General features: G+C 43.1%; 1 protein-coding gene across 3 annotated transcripts in view; it reads left to right on the forward strand.

Annotated features, from left to right (window-relative positions):
• The window catches only part of nlgn3a (neuroligin 3a), a 164,627-nt gene that overhangs the window by 89,541 nt on the left and 53,103 nt on the right, over positions 1–21,983 (forward strand). For all 3 annotated transcript variants that reach the window (XM_074674908.1, XM_074674909.1, XM_074674910.1), the window contains one exon: positions 12,819–13,004. In XM_074674908.1, coding sequence (XP_074531009.1) covers positions 12,819–13,004 — 186 coding nt within the window. The remainder of the gene's footprint in view (positions 1–12,818; positions 13,005–21,983) is intronic.

The raw sequence follows: 21,983 nt of genomic DNA on the forward strand, positions 1-21,983 counted from the left end.
TAATCTGGAGCATATAGCATTTTTCATCAGAGATGTCCTTGGAAAATGGAGAACGTGCCAATGCCAGGCTGATAGAGAGAGATGGGAGTGTAGCTAGCAGGGCAGGAGGTCAGGTGCGTGTACAGTGACAATTTCTCCCAACAATGTCCCGTCTTCTTTCTGCTCGGTCAGCATGCTCTTTTAAGCGGGGATGTCGTATTTAATCAAATTACCTGCAGGAGCTGCTCCTTCTTTTATTAATTTATTGGGGCGGTGACGGAGGAGGGGGTTTGGATGGGTGAAGGCGCATAGATGAGCTCCTCTGGGATGAGTGTGTTCGTGCTTCATGAAACGTGAACCAGAGAGAGGGGTTGAGCTAACAGGAGCTGACAGTAGCAACCGCCCCGGTGCTCGGCTGTAAGAGGACCAGTTTGCTTTTTAAGCTCGAGCCTCGTTAGGGAGAGGGTGAGAAGAGTCATTTGAGGGTCTGCCGCTGCTGTTGCTGCTGAGAGAAAAGGATCAGGTTTGACTGTCTGTGTCAAGAGTTTGATGCTCAGAAGCTGTTATGTTAAGCGTTTGCGAGGATAGAGGGCTATTATCCAATCACATCTCCCTGGGATGTAGAGGGATGCAGCATTAGCGCCGTCTATCAACCATATATGATTTATTTGTGGTTTAATCAAATAGCTGTAAGGTTAAAGCGTCTTATCTAATTGTCTATCAAAGCTGATTTCGTCAATGAAGATAAAACGCAGGCAGTTAACGAAATGTGGCACCTGCAGCACAATAAGCATGCCTCTTTCACCGTAATCCCACTCTGCGCTTTGGCCTTCAGGCTCTCAGGTGTACAGTGCATCTGGCCAGCCTATAGGGCGCGTGGAACAAAGCCACGGTGACATTTTATCTGACGGTAGCTCCTGTGGGGCCTGAGCCATGCTGTCGAACTGTCAGGCAGATTTCAACGCGATGAGGAGGGGGGAAGAAAGCCAAACAAACCAAGGCCCTGGCACAATCTCCCGTCGCTGAGCCGTGCGGACGAGCGCAGAGGCGCCCTCCTGGGATTGCAGGAGGCCAAGATGAAACAGAAAGCGAAATCTAACCTTTTTGTTGTTGCTGGAACCTTGTTCTTTAGTGCAGCTAGATTAAAAGGAAGAGCAGTGAAGTGAAATGAAAAAGAAATCACTTCAGCTTTTGGAAGGACGAGATCCAGGCCTTCAATATCAATGGAAAAGGAAGGAAATAAGGCAAGTATAAGATATCACCATCCTTTGTAGGCCAGTGGTATGAGTGTCTTTGTAGAGGGCAAACACTTTGTGTTACCTGCAACAATACTTGACAAGCAGCTCTGTCTCAGAAGCTTGTCATTCATTTTTTATTTCCCACAGTTCTTAGGGTTAGAGAAAGGTATGTTTCATCAACAAAGGAATCTGTAGAGTTGAACCAAAGGGCTTCAGTTTGAATGGAGCAGAAAATGCAAATACCAACTCATCAAATCCGATCTGTGTCAGTGGTTGTTCCAACAAATTGTACAACCACAGATTCATACACTGATGTCATCAACCTTGATTCCCTTTCGAGTGCATTTGACTCTTCTGATATGTGTCTTCTTTTTAATGAATGATGAGGATATGTACACTTATCACATTGCCTTTTTTCCTCCACCTTCTGTTCAAATGAATCTCTTAAGTGGCTAAACAGAGAGGAATCAGGAGTGACAATTATTTCAGTGACATCATGCAGTGCCTCCCCCGCTTCTCCCTTGCTTCCATAGGGTATTAACCTCCTGTTTTCTAGGGCAGATGAAGAGATACTCAGTGCAGATATTAAGCTGGAACTGAAGCCGGAGCCCCCAGGAGACTCTGATCAATCCAACAACTTAGCGCTCCACTGTGCATCAACCAGCACAATTCAGCCTCACATGGCCCTGTCTGCCCCAGCTTACTCTAAAGTGATCCTCCTGCTCCACCCTCCTGGTGTGAAAAAGGGGGGAGGATCACAGCAGAGAAGAGCAGAGGGTGGTAGCAGAAATCTGGAGAAGGAACATGGTGATTGAGAGATGGTTTAACAGGGAGGGTCCACTGTGAAGTGAAGACCCACTGAGTCAAAGTTCACTCGAGACAAAGCAGAGGAGGAAAGTACTCTTTCCTTTTCTGTTTTGTGGCATCAGCCCCTTTGAAAATGGGGCTTAACACTTCTTTTATCGGTGACACACACTTCAACAGCCTTTTAGTTAGTGATGTTAGGCTTTTAAGACCAAGGCTATAAACAGCTGGTGAGAAGGTTAGACCGTTTATACCTGAACTCAATTTGTCTGAACTGCTGCTCTCCGTGGTACCGACCTTATACCTTTTTTCCACATCAGAGAGTAAATGCATGCCATTACCATTGGCTCAAGCAAATGCTCACATTGCCATCGTTCCGGCACTTCATCAAATTGATATTGTGGGAAAACACGCGGGCAGTGCCCAGCCTTTAGTTCGTAAACACACCCGGACTCTCTGCCAGCTCCCACTGGCTTGTGTACCGGCCGTAGACCTCGTCAGTGCACTTGGCTGCTTATATGAATGAGAATGAGTGACTCGCTGCTTGGATTGGAAGCAAAAGTGCTGTCATAGTTGAGTTAGATTGATTAAAGTAACTCCACTGTAGTCTTACAGATCAGTGCATCTTGTTGGGAGCTCTGGAGGGGGGGTGTTTGTGGCCAAGGTGTATGTGTTTTTGCGTGTGTAACCTGCAGATTGTGGGTAAGGTGGGTTGTTGTTAGAGGAACTAATTGAAATGAGAGGCGATGTGCGAGTCTCAGCCAACATGGCCGGTCCATTTGTCAGGGTGACATCACTGCACTCACACCCCATCCATCTCCGCCCGGCGCCACAGAGCCATGCTCCTCCTGGTGATTAATATCCATACCTCCCTCGCCACGCTGCATACACTCCCCCCCTCAGAGCAACTCGCACACCGCCGCTGCTCCTCACATGCTCTCCCACAAACAAACAAATATTCGTACACACACTGCTGGAAGCCCTCCTCTTCACTTATGCACACGTTGGCTGCGCACTCACCCACACTCGGTGTCACAGTGCTCCCATTTACTCTCTCATACACACATGGCTGGAGCCCAGAGGCTGACTGGTCACACACATAAACTTCCTAATTGTACCCAGCATGCACTGTCCTTGCTCTCTGGTGGGACATGGCAGCGTAAAGATTTTAATCCTACTGGTTCTTATTTCCTGTTTTAGTTTTATAAGTAAGTAAAGAAACCAAACATTAATAGGATAAATACCATTTTTCTTATATAAAGACTACTGTAGGTCAGAGAAGTGATGACATTTGGAATAATTTAGATGCTCATTTGTTTCCCACAGGCTACACCTCCTTGGTTGCAATTTCTTGAGCATAAGCTGTTAGAATATTACAATGATGGATGTTTAAACGCATTCAAGTTGATTTAAAAACTTTTCCTGCAATAATTTACCGCTAAAACAAAAATTACAGCTGTAATTTTGTTTAAGTCCCAGTTTAGACAAATTTTGAGTTCATGTTAATTAACCACTTTTTGAGTAGCATGCTATATATTGTTACATTTTGCACTTCAGAAGTCCTCGGTATTACAAAATGTGCAATTCTTCCCAGTGTCTTGATTGGCTAATCAAATAAATGCAGTTTGGTCTTTCACAATGTTGACCAATCTGCAGCCAGTTAGTACCCGTTTATCAGGTGCTGTAGTTAACATCTTTAATTCAATTTGACCTACAAGTTGAGTTAACACTTTGGTGCTGTAGTTGCTGACATCAGTCTGATTGGCTCTGTGTGCTTCGCTCTTAGAGGGTAGCTAAACTCAAAATACTTAAGTGATATTTCTGAATCTGACACAAAGTGTAAGTTCGTTTTTGGCTTGTCAACTTAGTTAAAGTTAGTTTACTTAGTTTAGTTAAAGTAAAATGTGCCATTCAAAGAGTGCAGAGGCCACACAATATTTCCACCACAGAGGTTGCAGGAAGCAGGAAGATGCTGCAGCAGCTTAACTACAGTGTTGTGAAAGGGACAAAATCAAACACAGTTGATGAAAGCTGACACTTAAATTTAAAAACTTGTTTATTCCACTGGACATGGTTGTGCTGAAAGCCCTCATAGAGTTTCATTATTTTTGGTTTGGCAGTTCTTTTATTTTATGTTTTTTGACTACTGTTCTTAAAAATAAATAAATAAATGAAAATATTATTTTTTAAAAAGCCTTGAGAATTTTTAAAATGTCAAAATGAAGTCTTAGCACTTTTTCTTTTTTACAATCCTTATAATAAAATCTCTGACGTGATTCTTTTAAACAAGCCCAGGTGTTTTTGTTGTCTCTGTTCAAACACTGAGCTGACTCATAGCTATTGAACCAGTGAATCCTTGAATATGGGTCACAGATGAAAACTTTCATATTCTTAAACACTAGAGTTAAGAATATGAAAAATGCAGCCAGATCCATCCCTCTTATGTTCGAGCACTTATTATGGTCCAGCTTGAGATGAACACTAAATGCATTCATTTACATATATATATATATATATATATATATATATATATATATATATATATATATATATATATATATATATATATATATATATATATATATATATATATATATATATATATATATATATATTTATATATATATATATATATATATATATTACTGGCTGGCAATCTAGATAAAAGCAGAGTAAACTTTGCTTTTGGTTTATGAGAAGCAGACTCAAGTTGGGTATTTTCTGATGAATTTTTTCATCTTGTAAATTTGGAGCCTGTTCTAAATCAGAAAACAACCCCACTGGCAGTAGATCTGCTTTTTAGAGCCAAAAATATAATACCCTTCCAAAGACAAATACAGCAGCAGTCATACAGTACAAACCAGTGCTAAACCTCAGCAAAACAGATGTTCGTTTAAACGGCTGTCATTGATTTACAATTGAAGTTGGCAGGTTTTTCAAGTGAACAATGAAGGAGTATAACTTTATCAGGAGCAAATGTGTAGGCTGCCTGGGCTGGTTTCACAGGTGCTGCTGAGGGGAGGGGTCAACCAAGCTGAGCTCATTATAGTCGGCTATCAGAGCTACTCTAACCTGGGGAGCTTTGAAGATCCTCTAAATGATGACCTTTCTCTCCTGCCCTGCTCCAGTGATGTGCCTTGATAAGCCAGACTCTGATCTCCTGTGAGGTATCATGGCTCATCGCTGCCGCACACATTCCTGCAGCTGGGTGGTGCTTTACTTTCTCACCACGCCTTTGAATTACATCACCCAGGCTTGATGTCATGTTTTACACCAGGCCTTTGAACTCGTACTGCCATGAGCCACAAGAATGAGTCACAGCACTCTGCATGCATTGTTTGAACAAAGGATGGAGAGCATAATGCAAGAAGGTTTTCTTTTTAATATACAACTACAGTAAGAGCAAATGGTTCATGAAATATCTCCCTGCAATGCATGCCCCTCCAAGTGGAACCAAAGCGCTGCTTAACCTCACAGTTGTGCATCTCCAACACCAGTCTCCCCCTCTCCCTCTGTGGGAGCGTGCTGGCCTGCCTACGCACCAGCTGTGAGATGCAAAAGCGTCCCTTAATGTAAAAGCATTTTGCTGTCTTTGAGAATCCACTCGGTGCTATTCAGAGGAAAAGGGGAAGATGTTGGGAGATACCAAGAAGAGAGAAATGGATAGGTAGTGGGAGAGAAAAGTGGAAAGTACAGAGAGCAAAGGCAGACAGGGAACATGACGAGGACACCAGGAGGAGGAGGTTGAAAGCAGAAAAGGAACAACAAAACTAAAAGCTGACAGCCGCTGTAGCCTATGGGTGATTGATTGAGTGGCGTTCAGATGCCAGGGGTCATACATATGCAAACTGCTCATTTGTAGTAGCTGCCAGCGCTGCTGTTCACCAGAGCCCTTGAATAGTGTTGCCTGACCACCGGGACACATCACACAGTCAGATTAAGCAGCCCTGAAGTCACATGCTGGACGAGCAACAGCTGCCACGTGCACGACCAATGGCAACTTACAGTATCAGTTTTCCATCCTTGTTGCTGTCACAAACCCTCGTCTGTCGGTCTGTAAGAGATCTGGGTTTTAGAGGCTCAGATATGTGTCAGATGAGCTTTGGTGTTTGTGCGCTGCAGATTTTTTTTTCCCTCTTGACATTTTGTTGTCTTTCCTTTTTTTTCAGCGCTTTGTTGCACACAAACCACATTTTCCATTTGAGTGGCTCAGTCTATACACAGCAGGAGCAGCAGCACAGTATGCGTGATGCTCTATCTATCTTCAGCATCATGCATCAGACCATGCAGCCACCTTTCAGCACACGGAACGGCTGCGGCGTTGCTTCACACACGGCATCTATCTATGACATGGTGTGCAACTGAGACTAATGTTCCAGCTGAACTGTTTAAGTTTCTGTTAGGCACCAGTCAGTTCATATATCCAGCAGAGACCTTCAGATCAGTGAGGTTGTTTTCATTCAGTCTGAACTCGCCCTGTGTTGGGGCCAGGCCCCTGAAACATCCAAAGTCGTTGTTGCTATCCAAGACGGGCTGATATTTTCTTTAATTATTGATTCATAATGAGGTTAGCAGGAGTCAGGAGCTCATACATAAATTCTTTCGTACTGTTGATAGTTTGACTCTGCTGTCGTGTTGTATTCATTTATATGGAACTTGTAATTTGTAGCAGTGACAATCAAAAACAAGGGGAGTATTTTTGTCTCAAAGCTTTATTCTCCTCACCACCGGAAACAAGAAAGTGGTGTTGGGTAAATGGCTTTCAGTGTTCAGGCTGCCATAAAGAGGCTTTCTTTTGCTTGCCTGCCCTTCTGTCTTTCTATTTCCCGCTCTCCCTCTTTCCCCGTCTCTCTATCTCTTTCACTTTCCCTCTCTGAGATCAGACTTGTCCGGTCATACTATTGGGCAGTGAGCTGTAAACAGGAGCAGTGCTCTGATCCAAGTGGCAGTCACCTTCATTCAAGCTTACGCCCCCTCTTAACCTACCCCATCTTTTTTTCATAATGACAGTTGTCTGCATGCTGAAATCTTCACCCTCTTTGAGGAAAGAGGATGAGAAATCTTGTGGGAATGACTCCCTCTGTGGAGGTTGATCTGCTGGGTATGTCCCCTACTCATCGAGATCCAGACACACAGGCCCTTTATGTGTCTGTGTGGAGGGTGGCCCCCTTCCCTCCTCTGCTCCTCATCCACACCCCAGAGGCTCCCATTCAGCCCCGGCCTGCCTGGGGGGGAAGTTGGACCTCTTTTGTAGTTGGGGATTCTTAGGGGAGGCTGTCAAGGCTGCGACTGTGTGGGCCTTTCTTTCCCTAGAGAAGAGAAAGAGGAGGGTGAAGCTCGAGAGAGAGGGCAAGAGGGAGACGAGGGGGTTGAGGGAGGGGGAGTACCAAAGGAGAGTTTGGACACAGACAGCCTTGTTAACCAGCGCCCAGAAAGAGGGAGAGGATGAGAGGGAGAAGGAAACAGGGAAGAAGGCAAAGTAAAAGCAAGAAAACCAAAAAACGACCCCTCAGTTACGTCACCGCTGTTATTCCCATCCACCTCCTCCTCTTTTCCTCCACTCCTCCCTATCCGCTCCCTCCATCTGTCCCTGTGTAAGCCCGCTCCTCAGCTCAATAACAAGCTTTTGCCCTCCCCCTCAACCTTCCTCACCCCCTTCTCACCCCCTCTCTTCGCCATTACTTCACACACATTCCATTATCCTGGAGACCAGGCTAAGAGAGATGTCTGGGGTCGGAGCGATCATAATCATCACCTCTTTCCGCTACACTGTGAGTTATGGCCCAGCGTATAGGAAACAGACATTTAAATCATAATCAATAGAGCAATATCAATGCTGAGAGGCATGGCTAAAGGAAATCAGTGCCGCAGCTCAGAAGGGAGCTGAGAGAGCTGAGATAGAGGCGCGTGCTTATTGATAAAATATGATCAGGACACAGAATGCATTATGTGGCATCACGCTCCAGGCTGACTGTTTTTTTTCTTTCTTCTTTTGTAAATAAAGTCACTGATTTTCAGGTGATGAAGTGATAGGGACCTGCGTGTTTGTGTGTTTACATTTGTGTGTCTGTGTGTCTCTGTAGGTTGCCAGATGGAAAGCTTTGATGGTTGCACTCTTTGTTGTTTCAAACAATAGATAATATAATATCTTTGCTTTATTTCTTCTGTGTTTATCAACTGCCAAATTAATAGATAGTTAAAATTTGTGGGAGAATTGACTCCTACTTCAAGTTAAACAACATGTTTGCTAACTCATTAGCAAACGTAAGAGCACATCTCAGCATTTAGCTTCATCCTGACATCTAAAGTGACAATATTTGTATACAATAGGCGATAACCTGTCGCTGTATTGCTAGACAAGAGCTGACATTAGTATTCGTCTCGTCCTAACTAACAATGTCAAATACTTTTTTTATAGTCTAACTAATGCTACACAAGTGCTATGTATAGCTGCCCAGCTTAATCTCAGTTAGCAATACCTTTTAGTATTCTATAGTTTGTCTCGCAGATGCTATACATGAACTGACATTAGCATTTAGCCACACCATAGCTAACATTATTTTTTTTAACATTCTTATAACACAAAATAAAAGACAAGGCATATATTTCTAGTAAGCTCATTTATGTGCTACTGCTTACATATTAGCTTGCTAACTATGTTGACTATTTTAATGTTTAAGCCTACTGTAACCTAAATCTACAAAATAAGAGATGTAGCAACTTTGCTAACATTGCATTAAGCACTTGAAATGTTAGCTCTGCTTAGAGTAAAAAGCTCCACAAGAAATGTCAAGTTTTTGCTGCCATTACTGTTAGCAACATCAAATAGGATGTTCCTCTAGTACTGTATAATATAAAGTGGTTAAGTTTGAAGTAGCGTGGATGTCGTACTTTTAAAATAATTCCTGAAAACTCTTCTTATTTCCACTGTCTCTACAGTCTTTTTAGTTGCTAGACAATTGAGACAAGTAAAGGACAGATTTGACAGACTCTACCCTTGAACAATTGCAACCAAGAACACAGCAGCTCACTACTGTAGCACCATTTGTTATAACTTGAGGAATCATGTCAAAGAAAAACAGCTGTATACTGGTCACTAAACATCAAGGATTGCGACTCATGTATCCCCTCCAGCAATACGGCAGCTCCTTAAACACAGCAGAGGGGGGATGCTGTCGCGCTGTGTACATAAACCGACCCTCTAGGCATGTTAAGATGACTAAGTTTCTCATCGGGGATCAGTAGTATACACATGGTTTTGTCTGGCAAAGGGGAATGTAAGGTGACAGGTGTGGCCTGACCTGGCTGCAGCCAGGCCGCCAATGCTGCTGCCAGTCCAGCTGAGATCAGGACTGAATCTCTGACTCTGTGTCACAAGAGGAGAAAATACCAGCTCTTCCACATCATAAATTCACCACATCCCTGTCAGGGAAGAGCAACTCTGAGACATGATACAAAAAATATCATGTAATCATTCAGCTGAGGGTTGAACATGCAGAGAAGAGCTCAAAATATCTTATTAACACATAAAGCATATAGTCAATGAATGAGGAGCTATCAAGAGTTCATGTTGTATACAACCGACAGGTTAAATTCCAGTTTTCTGAATATTTGTTTTAGGCATTGAAACATTGGATGTTATTGGTAAGCATGACCTCCCAAGTCAGTTGTTTTCATATTTATAATTGAAGGAGGTTTTCTTAAATAAAATAAGTTTTGTGAATTCTTTACCTGAGCATATTTGCAACCTCAAGGCATTTTCTTTTTCTTGGTCTGTGCAGTTCCTTTGTCTAAACAAAACATTATCTACCCTGGCAGTTATGCTTTCAGTACAAAGCAATATCTTGTTTTGTAGGAAAAAAATTGCTATGAAAGAAAAAAAAATGTATTCAGATTGTCAGCCTGGAGGTATCGGACTTGACTCTAAAAAAGATTGTATTTATTCTTCACTTTGCTGCTGAACTCACAACAAGCAAGATTGATAATGCCACAGAGAAAATTAAATTAGTGCAGATTAATTGTTATGCACTTTATTTTGAAAGCACCGGATCAACTTGAACTGTATTCACGTTAATGATGTTTTGATGTCAGTTGAATTGACATAGTGCATACTGTTTCAAGCAAACTTAATTGATACAATCATTTAAGGAACAATTTGCATTTTAATCTGAAGTCAAGCAGCTTACAAAGATAGATATATTGAGATTATCATGTTGAGTGGCACCATAGTGTGCATTAAATCACCATTGTATGCCATGTTTAGTAGTAGTGCAGACAAGTGGATAACCAGCCTAACCAGATAGTTCAGAAACACTGGTTTTCAGCCCAGAATCCCAGGGTCCTGTGTAGGAGTGAGCTGTGAACAGTGTGCACTGCACATCACGGTTCATGTTCAGCCAAAGCCCACGCAGTGCTGATGATACCCGATCATCTGCTAGATCTGCAAATCTATAATTCAATCCCTGTTGAGGAAAGAAAATTTAGTGATGAAAGTAAACTACATGCAGCAAGAAGTGAAATTAAATAGTTCCTGTACCTTATCCAAGTTAAACTATATGTGACAGAGGTAAAGAAGTAGGACAAAAAAGACTATACAGCTCCAAAACAAAAGCATCAACACAATAGTGTGGTTTAAATATAAGAATAGAAATAGCAGTGTTAAAAAAACAATTACTTTGCTATCTTAATTGTTTTTGCAAAGAAAATACTTTCTGACACCTTTCCAATTAAAACATAACCAGCAGCCATATTAGATGTATTTTTAAATGGTGCCTGCAGCATGTCTTGTTGTCTAAGATATTGGATTCCACCTCTACATTTTAATGGCCAGTTTCATTTTGAGATGCAGTGAAATCACCCAAGTGAAGCAAAAAAAAAGTCACAGAGGACCTGAGCGTCGAGGCATGCTATACCAAGGCATACATTTCTTATGATTTACGTTTATGTGTTAATGTTTAGCGGATCTTATCGATTTTGCAAATACATGCACATACTCCTCTTCACCTGCCAGTCTCCTGACATTTCTTAACCCATCTGACATACTGCACACTTGGTGGAGTGTGAACCATTTCACAAATGAGGGTTATTCTGGGAGAGGCACGTCTCCTCTCCCTCCACAGCACCCGGGAGAGGCTTGTAAAAGCTGTTGTCCTTTAGTTATGTCGGATCGTGAGGAGGAGCCGCAAGAGAGAAAGAAAAAGGGAAAAGCTCTTCAATTGGAGTCCTCCTCTCTCCTCTCTCCTCTCCTCTCCTCCCTCCTCTCCCTCCTCTCCCTCACTCTCTGTCTGTGTCCGTCTCTGTTCCTCTGCCTGTCTCTTTCACTGTCTCTCTCTTTGCATGTGCCCTGCTGCTCTGTCATCCTCGGGGATGCGTCTGAAGGAGACCATCTGTTGATCCATTTGTCTCCTGCTTTGCTTCCTGTGCCACCGCCTCCCTCACACCGATGATCAGGCCTGGCCTTTCCTGCGCCCACCCTCTTTGTTGCTGCCAACAGACTCTCCGGGCGAGGAGGGTTTGCGTTTGGAGGGGGACTGAGCAGGAGGTTGTGGCCTCCAAAGCCTCGGATTCACACAAAGAGAGGGAATAGGAACTGGCAGACAAGCATTTTTTTAATACATACATATTTTAAACAGCTAATGGATTTAGAGCAGCTGATTTCTGATGTGTTTATTTAAAAGTGAGCATCACCAGCCTGACCAGAGTTAAACAAAACAAAAAAAAAACACATCTCTTTTTTTTCAATGGTGATATCAAAAGTTCTCCCTTTACCTCCCTTAGGAGCAAAACACAAAGAGAATGTCATCATATGGAGGCATAAACCATGAAATAGATGTTAAAAAATAATGTTGAGATGCTGAAGGACCATCACTGGAGGCTGGAAGCACTCAGCATCAACACATTTATTGCTTGTGAAATGTTGGGCGGTGTTGCCGCTAAAGAGAAGGAAGGAGGGGGGGGGTCTCACTTTCCACACGTCTCCTGGCTGTCACCTCACATGCATGCTCAGGGGTTTGATGGACACTGAGTCCACCGTGGGGACTTCAGGGATTGCTTGCCTTTGATCTTCTCCCACGACTCTCGATTACCCATCATTCAGCAGGGCTTAGGCCCTGGAGAGCAGCTGGGAGAGGGTGGTGTGTTAACATGAGCTCTGATGTGCCCGAGAGAGACTCAGTGTCCGACTCAGACATCATATAGCAGATTACACAGACATGGAGGAAAATGTGCCCGGAGAGCGCCTGTTGTGAGTGTTTAGAGTGTGTGAGAGGATCGAAATATGTCAGAGGAAGATGCTAACTCTGATATAATGAGGTCGCAGTCCATATGGAGGGTTTTAAAGGAGCAGGATTAGTGTAAATCTTATTATCACGTCTTTCTCTCCCTCTGTGTGCGGAGTTTCTCATAGATTCGTAAGGTTTTCATCAGGGCAGCTCGATATATCTGATGATGGGTGTTCACCCTGGGAGACGTGCCATTGATTTTCCATAAGGTGCAGATGACATGCGGTCACACGCACTCCTATTTTACCAACAGCCATTTCATGCAATAAGTCATGTTTTCACTGCGGTTGTCATCCGGTGCAAAGGTTCCTCTGACAAAATCAGGGTGTGGTCATCCTTTCCCTCCAACCTTTTACCCTTCAAGAAAAGAAATGGCTCCAACTTTTTTGTGCGAAAAACTCTGACATTTTATTTTTGTTGTTGACAAATTCATATCTCTGCATTTGTAACAATGAGTTTAAATTTGATTAACTGACACTATGTTTTTTAATCTCCTTGTTTTGCGTTTGTGTTAAAGGCTTCCTCAGTACCGGTGACCAGGCTGCTAAAGGGAACTACGGGCTCCTGGACCAGATCCAGGCTCTGAGGTGGATCAGTGAGAACATTGGCTTCTTCGGAGGAGACTCAAACCGCATCACTGTGTTCGGTTCTGGGATTGGAGCTTCATGTGTCAGCCTGCTCACTCTCTCCCACCACTCTGAAGGTGAAGTACAGTACAGTGGGTGTGGGTGGGGGGTGGATGGAAGGGGGGCACAGCTGTGGGGCTCATACCTGCTGGTGTGTGGGCTGCTTGATATTAGAAAACTGGCGATGCAGCCCGTGAGTTATTGAGTAATGTATTCCACTGTATCATACAGCGTAACAAATGTTTTAAGAAGCAGGTGTTTGCATTTAAATGACTGAGATGTTCATTCCCATGCGGAAATTGAAACTCCATGGCAGATTTCTAACCACATGTGACGTTCTCGCCCGGTGTGCTAGTTTCCCCTCTGTGTGTCAGAAATAAACATGAAGGTATACTGTGTCTCTGTTGGCAGGATAAAAAAGGACACGGTGTACCAGTGAGAGCTTTTCAATGGCAGACACAGTCACAATAAATGACACACACGCATACACACTGCTCTGTTTGTAAGCTGTGTTGTTTATCTGCTGGCTACCTTAATGCTACTTCATGATGATTTACCGCCCATGTTGGCCATGTCTTTAATTCTAAATGCACCGTGTGTGCTTAACCTGGACATGCAATAAACATCCCTCATGCTGCTGCTCCTCTAATGCATCACTGAATTAAGATGGAGTATTATAGGTGAGTTCCAGGCAGGTAGTGCTTCTGCTCATGTGAATGCACTGTATCGTTGAGCTTCTTACATAAAGTGCCCCCTGCAGAGCCATACAGATGACACCTCATCTTTATCCCGGAAATATTGCAGTGAGTCACGTACTTGAAAATGCATTTAGAGGCCGGCTGCGTGCTTTTAATTGTGACTGTGTTGTGTACATGACAGATTACCAGGATATTGTTACTCCACACTGTTTGTTTGTTGGTATTATCCAAATGAGAAATCTCCAGATCACGCCATGCTTTGAAGATGTTAACAAGCCACAAACATGCTGCTTCAGACACACATGGCTGGAAGTGTAACAGGCTTTTACTGTATATTACATGGAAGTAAATTACATTAAAGAGATCACTCTTGCATTTAATAGATGATTGGTCTAAGGCAATATTGTAGTGAGGAAGCAAACTACCTCCCTCTGTCTCACGCACACACACAAACGCTCACAGATACAACTTTTTGTCTTGTCACTCGGCAGAGGGAACTCTCCAGAGTGCTTTCATAAGAGGTCATTTGCGCCGCTCTTCTTCTGTCCCTATTACGCTGCCAAGGATTTGTGATGTGTTTTGCATTCTCCAATTTGCATTAAAGTGTTACTAATTGCCTTGATTTCCTCCGATGAATGATGACTGCGTTCGGATTGAATTTTTACCATAAATGCCTTTTTCATTCATACTCCATAATGCTACGCTCCATGTAGCGTGTTATTATACTGCCAGTGAAACCATCTCCTCTGCCTCCTAGTAAATTGGATATTACCGGCTCTGTTTTTTCCCCTGAATGGAAATGTATGCCCCACTGATGGGATGTTAAAAAAAAAAAGGAGCCAGTAAAACTTGAGGGATCCTAGGAAATTGAAACAGGAAGCCTTCTATCACGCCAGGACTCTTGCTGCGAATGTTACCAATGGCAATCAGATTTCACACAGCCTCTCTCAGAGCACAGATTGTTGTAATTATATAAAGTTTAGGACTGGAGTGGGCTGCGAGATGTGACAGGAAATCTAAGTGAAGAAATGTCGTTTTGCACCTGCTTTCGCAGCCCTCCCTCCTCCTCCTCCTCCTCTCTGCATCCTTCTCCTCTCCTATAGTCTCTACTGTGGAATAGGAACTTGAAGGTTGTCTTTGTTGCTAGGACAACGCAATAAACAAGAGGAAAATCAAAGAGTTGGAGTAAAATTATAGAAATAAAATCTTAATCAAATGAAGTGCATTGACTCTGCGGAAGAGGGCCCTAAATTGAGTTTGAGACCGCGTCCTAGTCTAAGTGGACTAGTCAGTTGGCCCCTTTAAGGAAAAGGTTGATGTCACACTCAGTCCCAAACAGCTGGATGAATGTGAATGTATGTTTGTGTTTGTATGTGTGAACAGCTGAATGCATCATGCAGAGTGAGAGCATTTTGAGGGTAGACAAGAAAAGTGCTTTATGAGTGATGCTGGTCACTGTTTACCGTTTTATACAGAAACAAAGTCAGGACATAAAATTTCAAAAACAGCACCACTGCCGCGCCCGTGTCACCTTATATTCAACTTATTATCTGACTGTGCTACTGAATAACAGAGTTACCACAATAAATGTGTTGTGCTTAATTTAGGTGCTGCATAAGGCAAGATGTTATTCACATGTCTACATACACACACACACACGCCACACTCACACGCAAACACCCTTCTCCACCTGCAGCTCAGAAGCAGGATAACGAGGCCCATGCAGGTAAAAAAAGCAAAAGTAAATCAGCGATGACACACTGTTCTGAAGCTCCCCTGTGTGTCGCTGTGTTTAATGACCGTATTCCCACTCTCACTGTACACAGTCTGTCATCACTGCCTACAGTGCATACACTCTCCATCGAACACAGACTCTCCTTTTATGCCTGTTGGTGGCAGAGTGACAACTTACTTCAGATGCTCCATGCTCTTCCTGAAGCCTATTTAATAAGCTGGATCCTCCTATATCATCCCAGCCCTCCGGCCTCACTCTCTGATTGCATGCTCCTCCAGCCTGGCCTTGGTGTCATCTCCATGTGGGCGTGCCGAGGGCTCCAGTCACAGGGTACATCCATCACCAAGCCCCCCCTCACCCGCTCTTGCCCTCCACTCCACTTCACTCCACTCTGGGCCTGCATGGACGTCCTCTCGTGAGGTCTGGATTTTCCAGACCCGGTCCCTGCCCTGCCTCCTCCGTCTAATCTCCTCCTCACTGCACCCATCTGTCTCCCTGCCTTCACACACAGTAAAAGCATGCGAGGGGACACACGCTCTCCCTCCATGTGCCTGTGTCTCTCTCCTGTCTCTCCCTCCCTGGATTTGTGCTCCTGAGTCTGCAGCTTGTGTGGTGCGTTGCTATTAATAAGATGGCTGCCTTGTCTGCGATGTGGCAAGCAATCTAGCCGCACATCTGAGACTTTGGAAGCGGAATGGTCATTAAAAGCGCCATCTCTCTCTCGGCAGGAGAGTGTTTTTGACCGGCTTATTAAATGTAGCTCAACAGTTGTGCACCCACTGAGGGAAATCTCTCCGTCCCCATCTTCTTTTTCTCTGGCTTCAAACGAAAAGCGGCTGAAGCAGTTCAGAAGCAAGGACATTAGCCAGTCCCATGTATTATCTCTCTGGCATCGCACAAGCACTAATTGAACATGCAGATTTAGCTTTTTCCCTATCTGCTAATAATCATTATGATGTAAAAAAAAAAAGAAGTGAGAAGGCTTGTCTGTGCGTGAGCAGAATACCAAGTAGCCTGAAACAAAATTATTTGAGCGTGTTTCTCAGCTTGTATGAAAGAGTCAATATGTCTCTTTCTACTTTCAGATCTTGCAGGAATCTTTCTGCATACCTACGCACATCTGTCTGCGTCAATGCATGTTACTTAGCTGTCCACGTGTGTGCATGCAGTCATGGCCATTCACTGAGCAACTATGAGAAGCAGCTAGTTATAGAGCCACTGAAGGTCGTTCAGTTTCTCTTTTTTTTTTCCTCCCTTCCTGTAAGCAATCAGGATAAAAGCCCCGCTTCTGAGGAAGTGCTCCCCTTTTAATGGAACGTCTTGGACATTAAAGACAGCTAGTGTGGAGGATCCTTCATGCCAATGTCAGCTCTCATTTTTATTAAGACTTCTGGGTTATTGAGGACCATAAATGTGCATGTTAAACGCTCAGGTTTTATTACAGCAGCGCAATGAGTACCAAGGCTTTTTAACATGAGACACCACCCAGCAAACACCGAAACCCCTCCAGCCATCAGTATGAAGGGGGCAGGGCTTGGTTTCAACATAAAGTCTCCTTTATGTTGAAACCATGGAGGTTGATTAAGGGAAGAAATGTATCATGGTATGTGTAGGAACCAGAGATCAGAGCAGTTGAAAAATCAGATGCTGTGGCTGGACACATTTCTCAAATCAAACCTGAAATATGAACTCAGTGGCTCTCCCACGTAGTGAACTACCTGCTGAGGGTTTCCTGACTAGAATTTATGATTCATTCAGTCTTTGAAAGGTTGTGACCAAGAATCTGATGTATTACTGTACACATTTCTTCTGCTGATTGGATGGTGAATTAGAGGCTGTGACAGAGAGGTAATGATTTTGCTCTGACACAGACTGCCGTGTCCTTTATGGTCAAATTTTAGCCAGCAGTGAGTCATCTGAGGGCGAAATGGCTGTTGGAGAAAAGACCTTTGATAACCAAACCGTTGCTTTTGAATAACAGGATCAAGTGCGTGTGTGTGTGTGTGTGTGCCCTTGTGTGTGTGTGCCCTTGTGTTTGTAATGCACTCCTCTGTGTTAATGATGTCTTACAACCATTTGATGTTTTAATTGCAACCTGCCAAGGGACTGCAGATGGAGATTAGCTTCAAGTTGACTCTAGCTGCATCAAATGCAATAAAAAAAAAAAAAAAAATGTAACATCACCCCCCTACAAGTAAAATATGATAAATAAGAATACAATTTAATTTAATAAAATAAAATAAAATAAAATAAAATAAAATAAAATAAAATAAAATAAAATAAAATAAAATACGGATTTTACAACAAAACCTATTAACTAAAAAAACTATGATTAAAATAAAAAATAACCCAATTTTAGTTGTTTTATAACCCAACTGCTGGATCATTATATCAGTAGCCTAGCAGCAGTTAATTTGACCCAGCAAGATAGATTGGTCCATTTGACCCTACAGATGAGTTAAGTATTCTACCCAAATTCTGGGTCAAATTAATTATAACTCAGAGTTTTTTCAACCACATATATCTGAAGCAATACACACATAAAAAAGGGTGGTTCAATTCAGCTTCATTTAAGACATATTTGATAAAGTCATGGAGCACTGACAGGCAGTCTTCCAGTCAGTGTTCAGACAGTTAACCCATACCAACAGTGGTGGATACAGTCTGTACGCGCATCAATGTGACATACAGCAGGGCTTCATATTCAATGTGTTTCTTCTTACTCATGGTTTCAAAACACTGTCAAAACAAAAATTACTTTGCTAAAAACGATGTCTTAAAAATGTAAAGGAGCAGTTATATTAATGTAAAGCAGTTATTTGAAGTTTGGTTACAAACTAATATGTAATGTTTAATTTAATGGTGATAATCTTCAAGACTGCTCAGTGCATGAAGCCTAACGCTGTGTCTGATTGGTGGAGCTCGTAGGTCAATGTGATGACATGATGACGTTAAAATTACAAACAACCCAGGTGTTGAGTCAAGGGATGTGTGTTGGGTTGATGAATTTTTAAATCAGCACTTGAGTTGTGAAAAATAACCTAAATCCCATATAAATAACCCATCATAGGTAAAACGTCCCATTGAGTTAATAAAATAAACCAGCTGTTTTTAGAGTGTAGCAGTGGATCACAAGCTGACACTACAAGTTGCAGAGAGTTTGTTCCTGCAGAAACACTATTTCAACAAAGACTTAATTAACAAAAGCAAAATTAAGTTTGATTCCATTACCAATAAGATTGGTGTATGAGACACATGTTCAAAGAAACTGGCTGCTGTTGTGACCAAAGACTGTATAAAACATGGATGTAGTCTCCCTGACGTCACGAGAAGGAAAAGTATTTACCCCTAACAAGCCGTTTCAAGGAGCTGCACAAAGCTTTCTGGGATGCATGGTAAAATGTGAACCCATACTGGCGTCACTTTGTGACAGGTTTTTGGTCATTTTAAGCACACAGTGGTAATCTGAAAAGTCAGTAAACCCTGTGTGGTGCTGGTTTACTGAGAGAAAGTATGCAGTCTCTTCCTTACAGAGCGGCGGGAAGCACATCTGTAGGCAAAATTTGTCAAAAGTACTGGGTCTGCACCTCACAGCTGGTGGCTTAGGTAAGGATTGTAAACCCCACGTGGCTGATACAGATGGCAGTAGCACTGCATCTTATGTACCAGAGCGGCTTTTATTCTGGATTTTACATTAACTGATTCATGCTCAGACTGCATTAATACATACTGCTGAGTTTGAAAATTCACTTGGCTTTAGGGAAGTGTTTCAGTGTAAAACTGCAACTCTCCTCGCAGCTTTATTTATGTTAAAACACCTTTTCTCTCTTACTATCATCATCCTCATGGAAGACAGATCTCTGCCTCTGTACAGTAAAGAAACAGTCAGGTTTTTTTCTGTAGTAGCAAAACTAATGTCTTCAGATTTGTTCCTTTTGTCTGGATTAATAAAAGTCAATCAACATTTTACAAAAGAAAAAATATTTATAGCGTCGAACAATCCAAAATTTTATGGACACATAAATTTAAAGTTGCAACTTCTGCTGACTGCAGCACGATATGTCTAACTGTCTTTATACACTACGTGGTGGGTTGAGTTTGAGATCATTTTTCATGAATCCATTTGGATTCTCTTCATATTTTAGGTTGTAATGGCATTACATGTGACTCACCCAGCTCTGCAGGTTGGATGAACCTCTTTCAAGGTCTCGTCTGGGACATCTTGTAATTTCACTGCACAAATCATTGCAAATGACCGCTTTGCTGTCTCTGGCATGTATTTAACTTGTGCACTGATGGAGTAAGGAAATGAGACTGACATCAAATCAATCTGCCTCTGTCAGTCTTTCTTTTACAGTGGTGTGATGTTGGGATTGGATTCCTGTGTTGTCATGAACACCTAACCTCTGCTGTGACTGCCGTGTATGAACAAGCAGGCTCCTCTGAGGGAAAGAACAAACACTGTGGTGGTGTAGCTGCTGGGTACTGTGAGGATTTGCTGAGCCTTAAGAATTTCTGATCTCATTCATTGCTCTATCCAGAGATATCGACACGTAATCTAAAGCTAATATAAATGCTGCTCCAAATTACCCTGTCTTACAGAGTGGTGAAGGAGGCCAAGAGGCTGTATCGATGGAGAGTGTGTGAGTGTTACACTCCATCACTGCTTTAACCGTAATGTTACATCTGGCTCTGACCTTTGGAAATAACGCGTGTGGGTTTCCTCTCTGAAATGAGACCCATGGGAGGTTCTCCTTGTGGAATGGCCTACAGGTCTGCACACCCCCACTCTATAATGTCCCTGAGCTGAGCTTTCCCTGCACAGATCCGGGGGTGCTATCCATCCCCGCTCAGTGTCGACTTCATTTCTGTGTGCTCAGGTATCCTGCAGCAGCCTGTGGAGTTAAAGCATCACAAACAGGCTCCTCGCAAGAGCAGGAATGTGATTTGGAGTCATTGGAAAGATAGCTGCATAACCACATCTCTGGGATGTTATTCATAGGCGATGCAGCTGCTATTGTTGTGCAAATGCTTTGCACTTGAGAAAAACCAGGCATGATTGTCAAAGTTGAATAGACCCATTTCTGAGGTGTCGGGGGCATTCAGCGAGTCGACACTGTAAAGTTACCTGGGTGTTTGGGGCAACAGAATGCCTCCATCTCTAGGTTTGATTCGGCTGTTTGCTGAAGGGTGTCTGTGCATCTCAGGGTGTGAAAAAGACCTACGCGAGATGAGAGAATGAGGACGCGCCTTGTCAGGTGCTGTATTCTTCCACCTCGATTGACAGGAGCGATAATTAAACCAGGGGGATGCCATCTCTGCAGAGCACCAATGCTTGTATTTATTTGCGCTGACGACATGGCTTTGTTGTCTGCCATATAGTGTGGCCGTCACTGTGTGCAAAAAGCAAACTGCTTTTAACAAGTGGCCTATGTGCCATTTTTCAGTCGGTCTTAGAGCTGCAATGACTTTGACTTTGTATACCAGGGCAAAATTGCTTTATTTTTACCAAACAAAATGTAGACATATTCAGCAGCTAAGGAGTATTACTGTCCTTTGAACTCAAAAGAAATGGGAAACAGCCTAATTCAGGCAGAAAATGGGTTTCCTTTTGTCTGCACTACTCACGTTGCAAAGAGAAAATGAAGCCAAAGTCGTATTGAGCCGAGGAAAAGAGGAGGCCCCCGCTGAGTAATGTAAGGTGTGAGGGGTGTTATTAGGCTAAAGATGACTCCGCTGAGGTCAGATGGCCAGTTTGCAGTAACACTCCAGAAAATAATAACCAGTCAGGTTGTCCATCAGAGTGAGACAGCTTTACCTATCCCTCGCCAGAAGAGTGAGGAGGAATGAAGATTTGACAAATGGGCCCAAAACGGTGAAGGCAGTTCATTCAGGTAGCCTGGCCATCAGTCTGTCTCCGCTTGCAGCAGGTAGTTGAGCCTATAAAGCATGGAGTTATAGGTGTTAAAGAGCCGAGCAGCGGGTCAGAAAAAGAGGCAGGGGATAATTGAGTACTTTAGTAAATCCATGCCTCCGTCAACCAAGGTAATAGCTCACAGCATTGCATCTACCTGTAGCCTCAAATCCCAGTCTGTACTGATGTTCTTGGGCAGCTTGAGCGACATGTGGCAACCATGACCCGTCTCTGCGAAACTCTCCGAGACAATACAACGAGACCCGTCTGCTGATGTATGGCTGAGATTGCTTTTGGAATCTAATCGCAGCTGATGAACGAGGTGACTACAGAATATGTCATCTGTTGACGACCCACAATCCCCAGTGAAGACGCTGGTGAGTCATTAGTTCAGGTTGATGCCATCTATGAATCATTCCTGATAAATCATTGTCAAGGGCGCATTCATACACCTCCTAATGGACAGTGACAGGAGCAGCGGTGGCGGGTGGAGGGGGAAAGCTGGCTGGCTGCAGCTCCCGGCTGTGCCCCTCAGCTCTTTGATCCTGTTAGGCTTTGGATCAATTAAACCAATAGCTGCATCATATTGCTCCCAGACTGTCTCGTCTGTTTCCTCCCTTGATTGGTCTAATGACTTGATGGAGGTTTCTGTCTGTTTGTCTGTCTGCAGCCTCAGCTCCGCCGCCTTCATCTCAGAGGCTTTTCTTTT

Source organism: Halichoeres trimaculatus, unplaced genomic scaffold (genome assembly GCF_033239565.1).
Source record: "Halichoeres trimaculatus isolate MK-OKI-2021-1 unplaced genomic scaffold, fHalTri1.1 fHalTri1_scaffold_7, whole genome shotgun sequence".
NCBI lineage: Eukaryota > Metazoa > Chordata > Actinopteri > Labriformes > Labridae > Halichoeres > Halichoeres trimaculatus.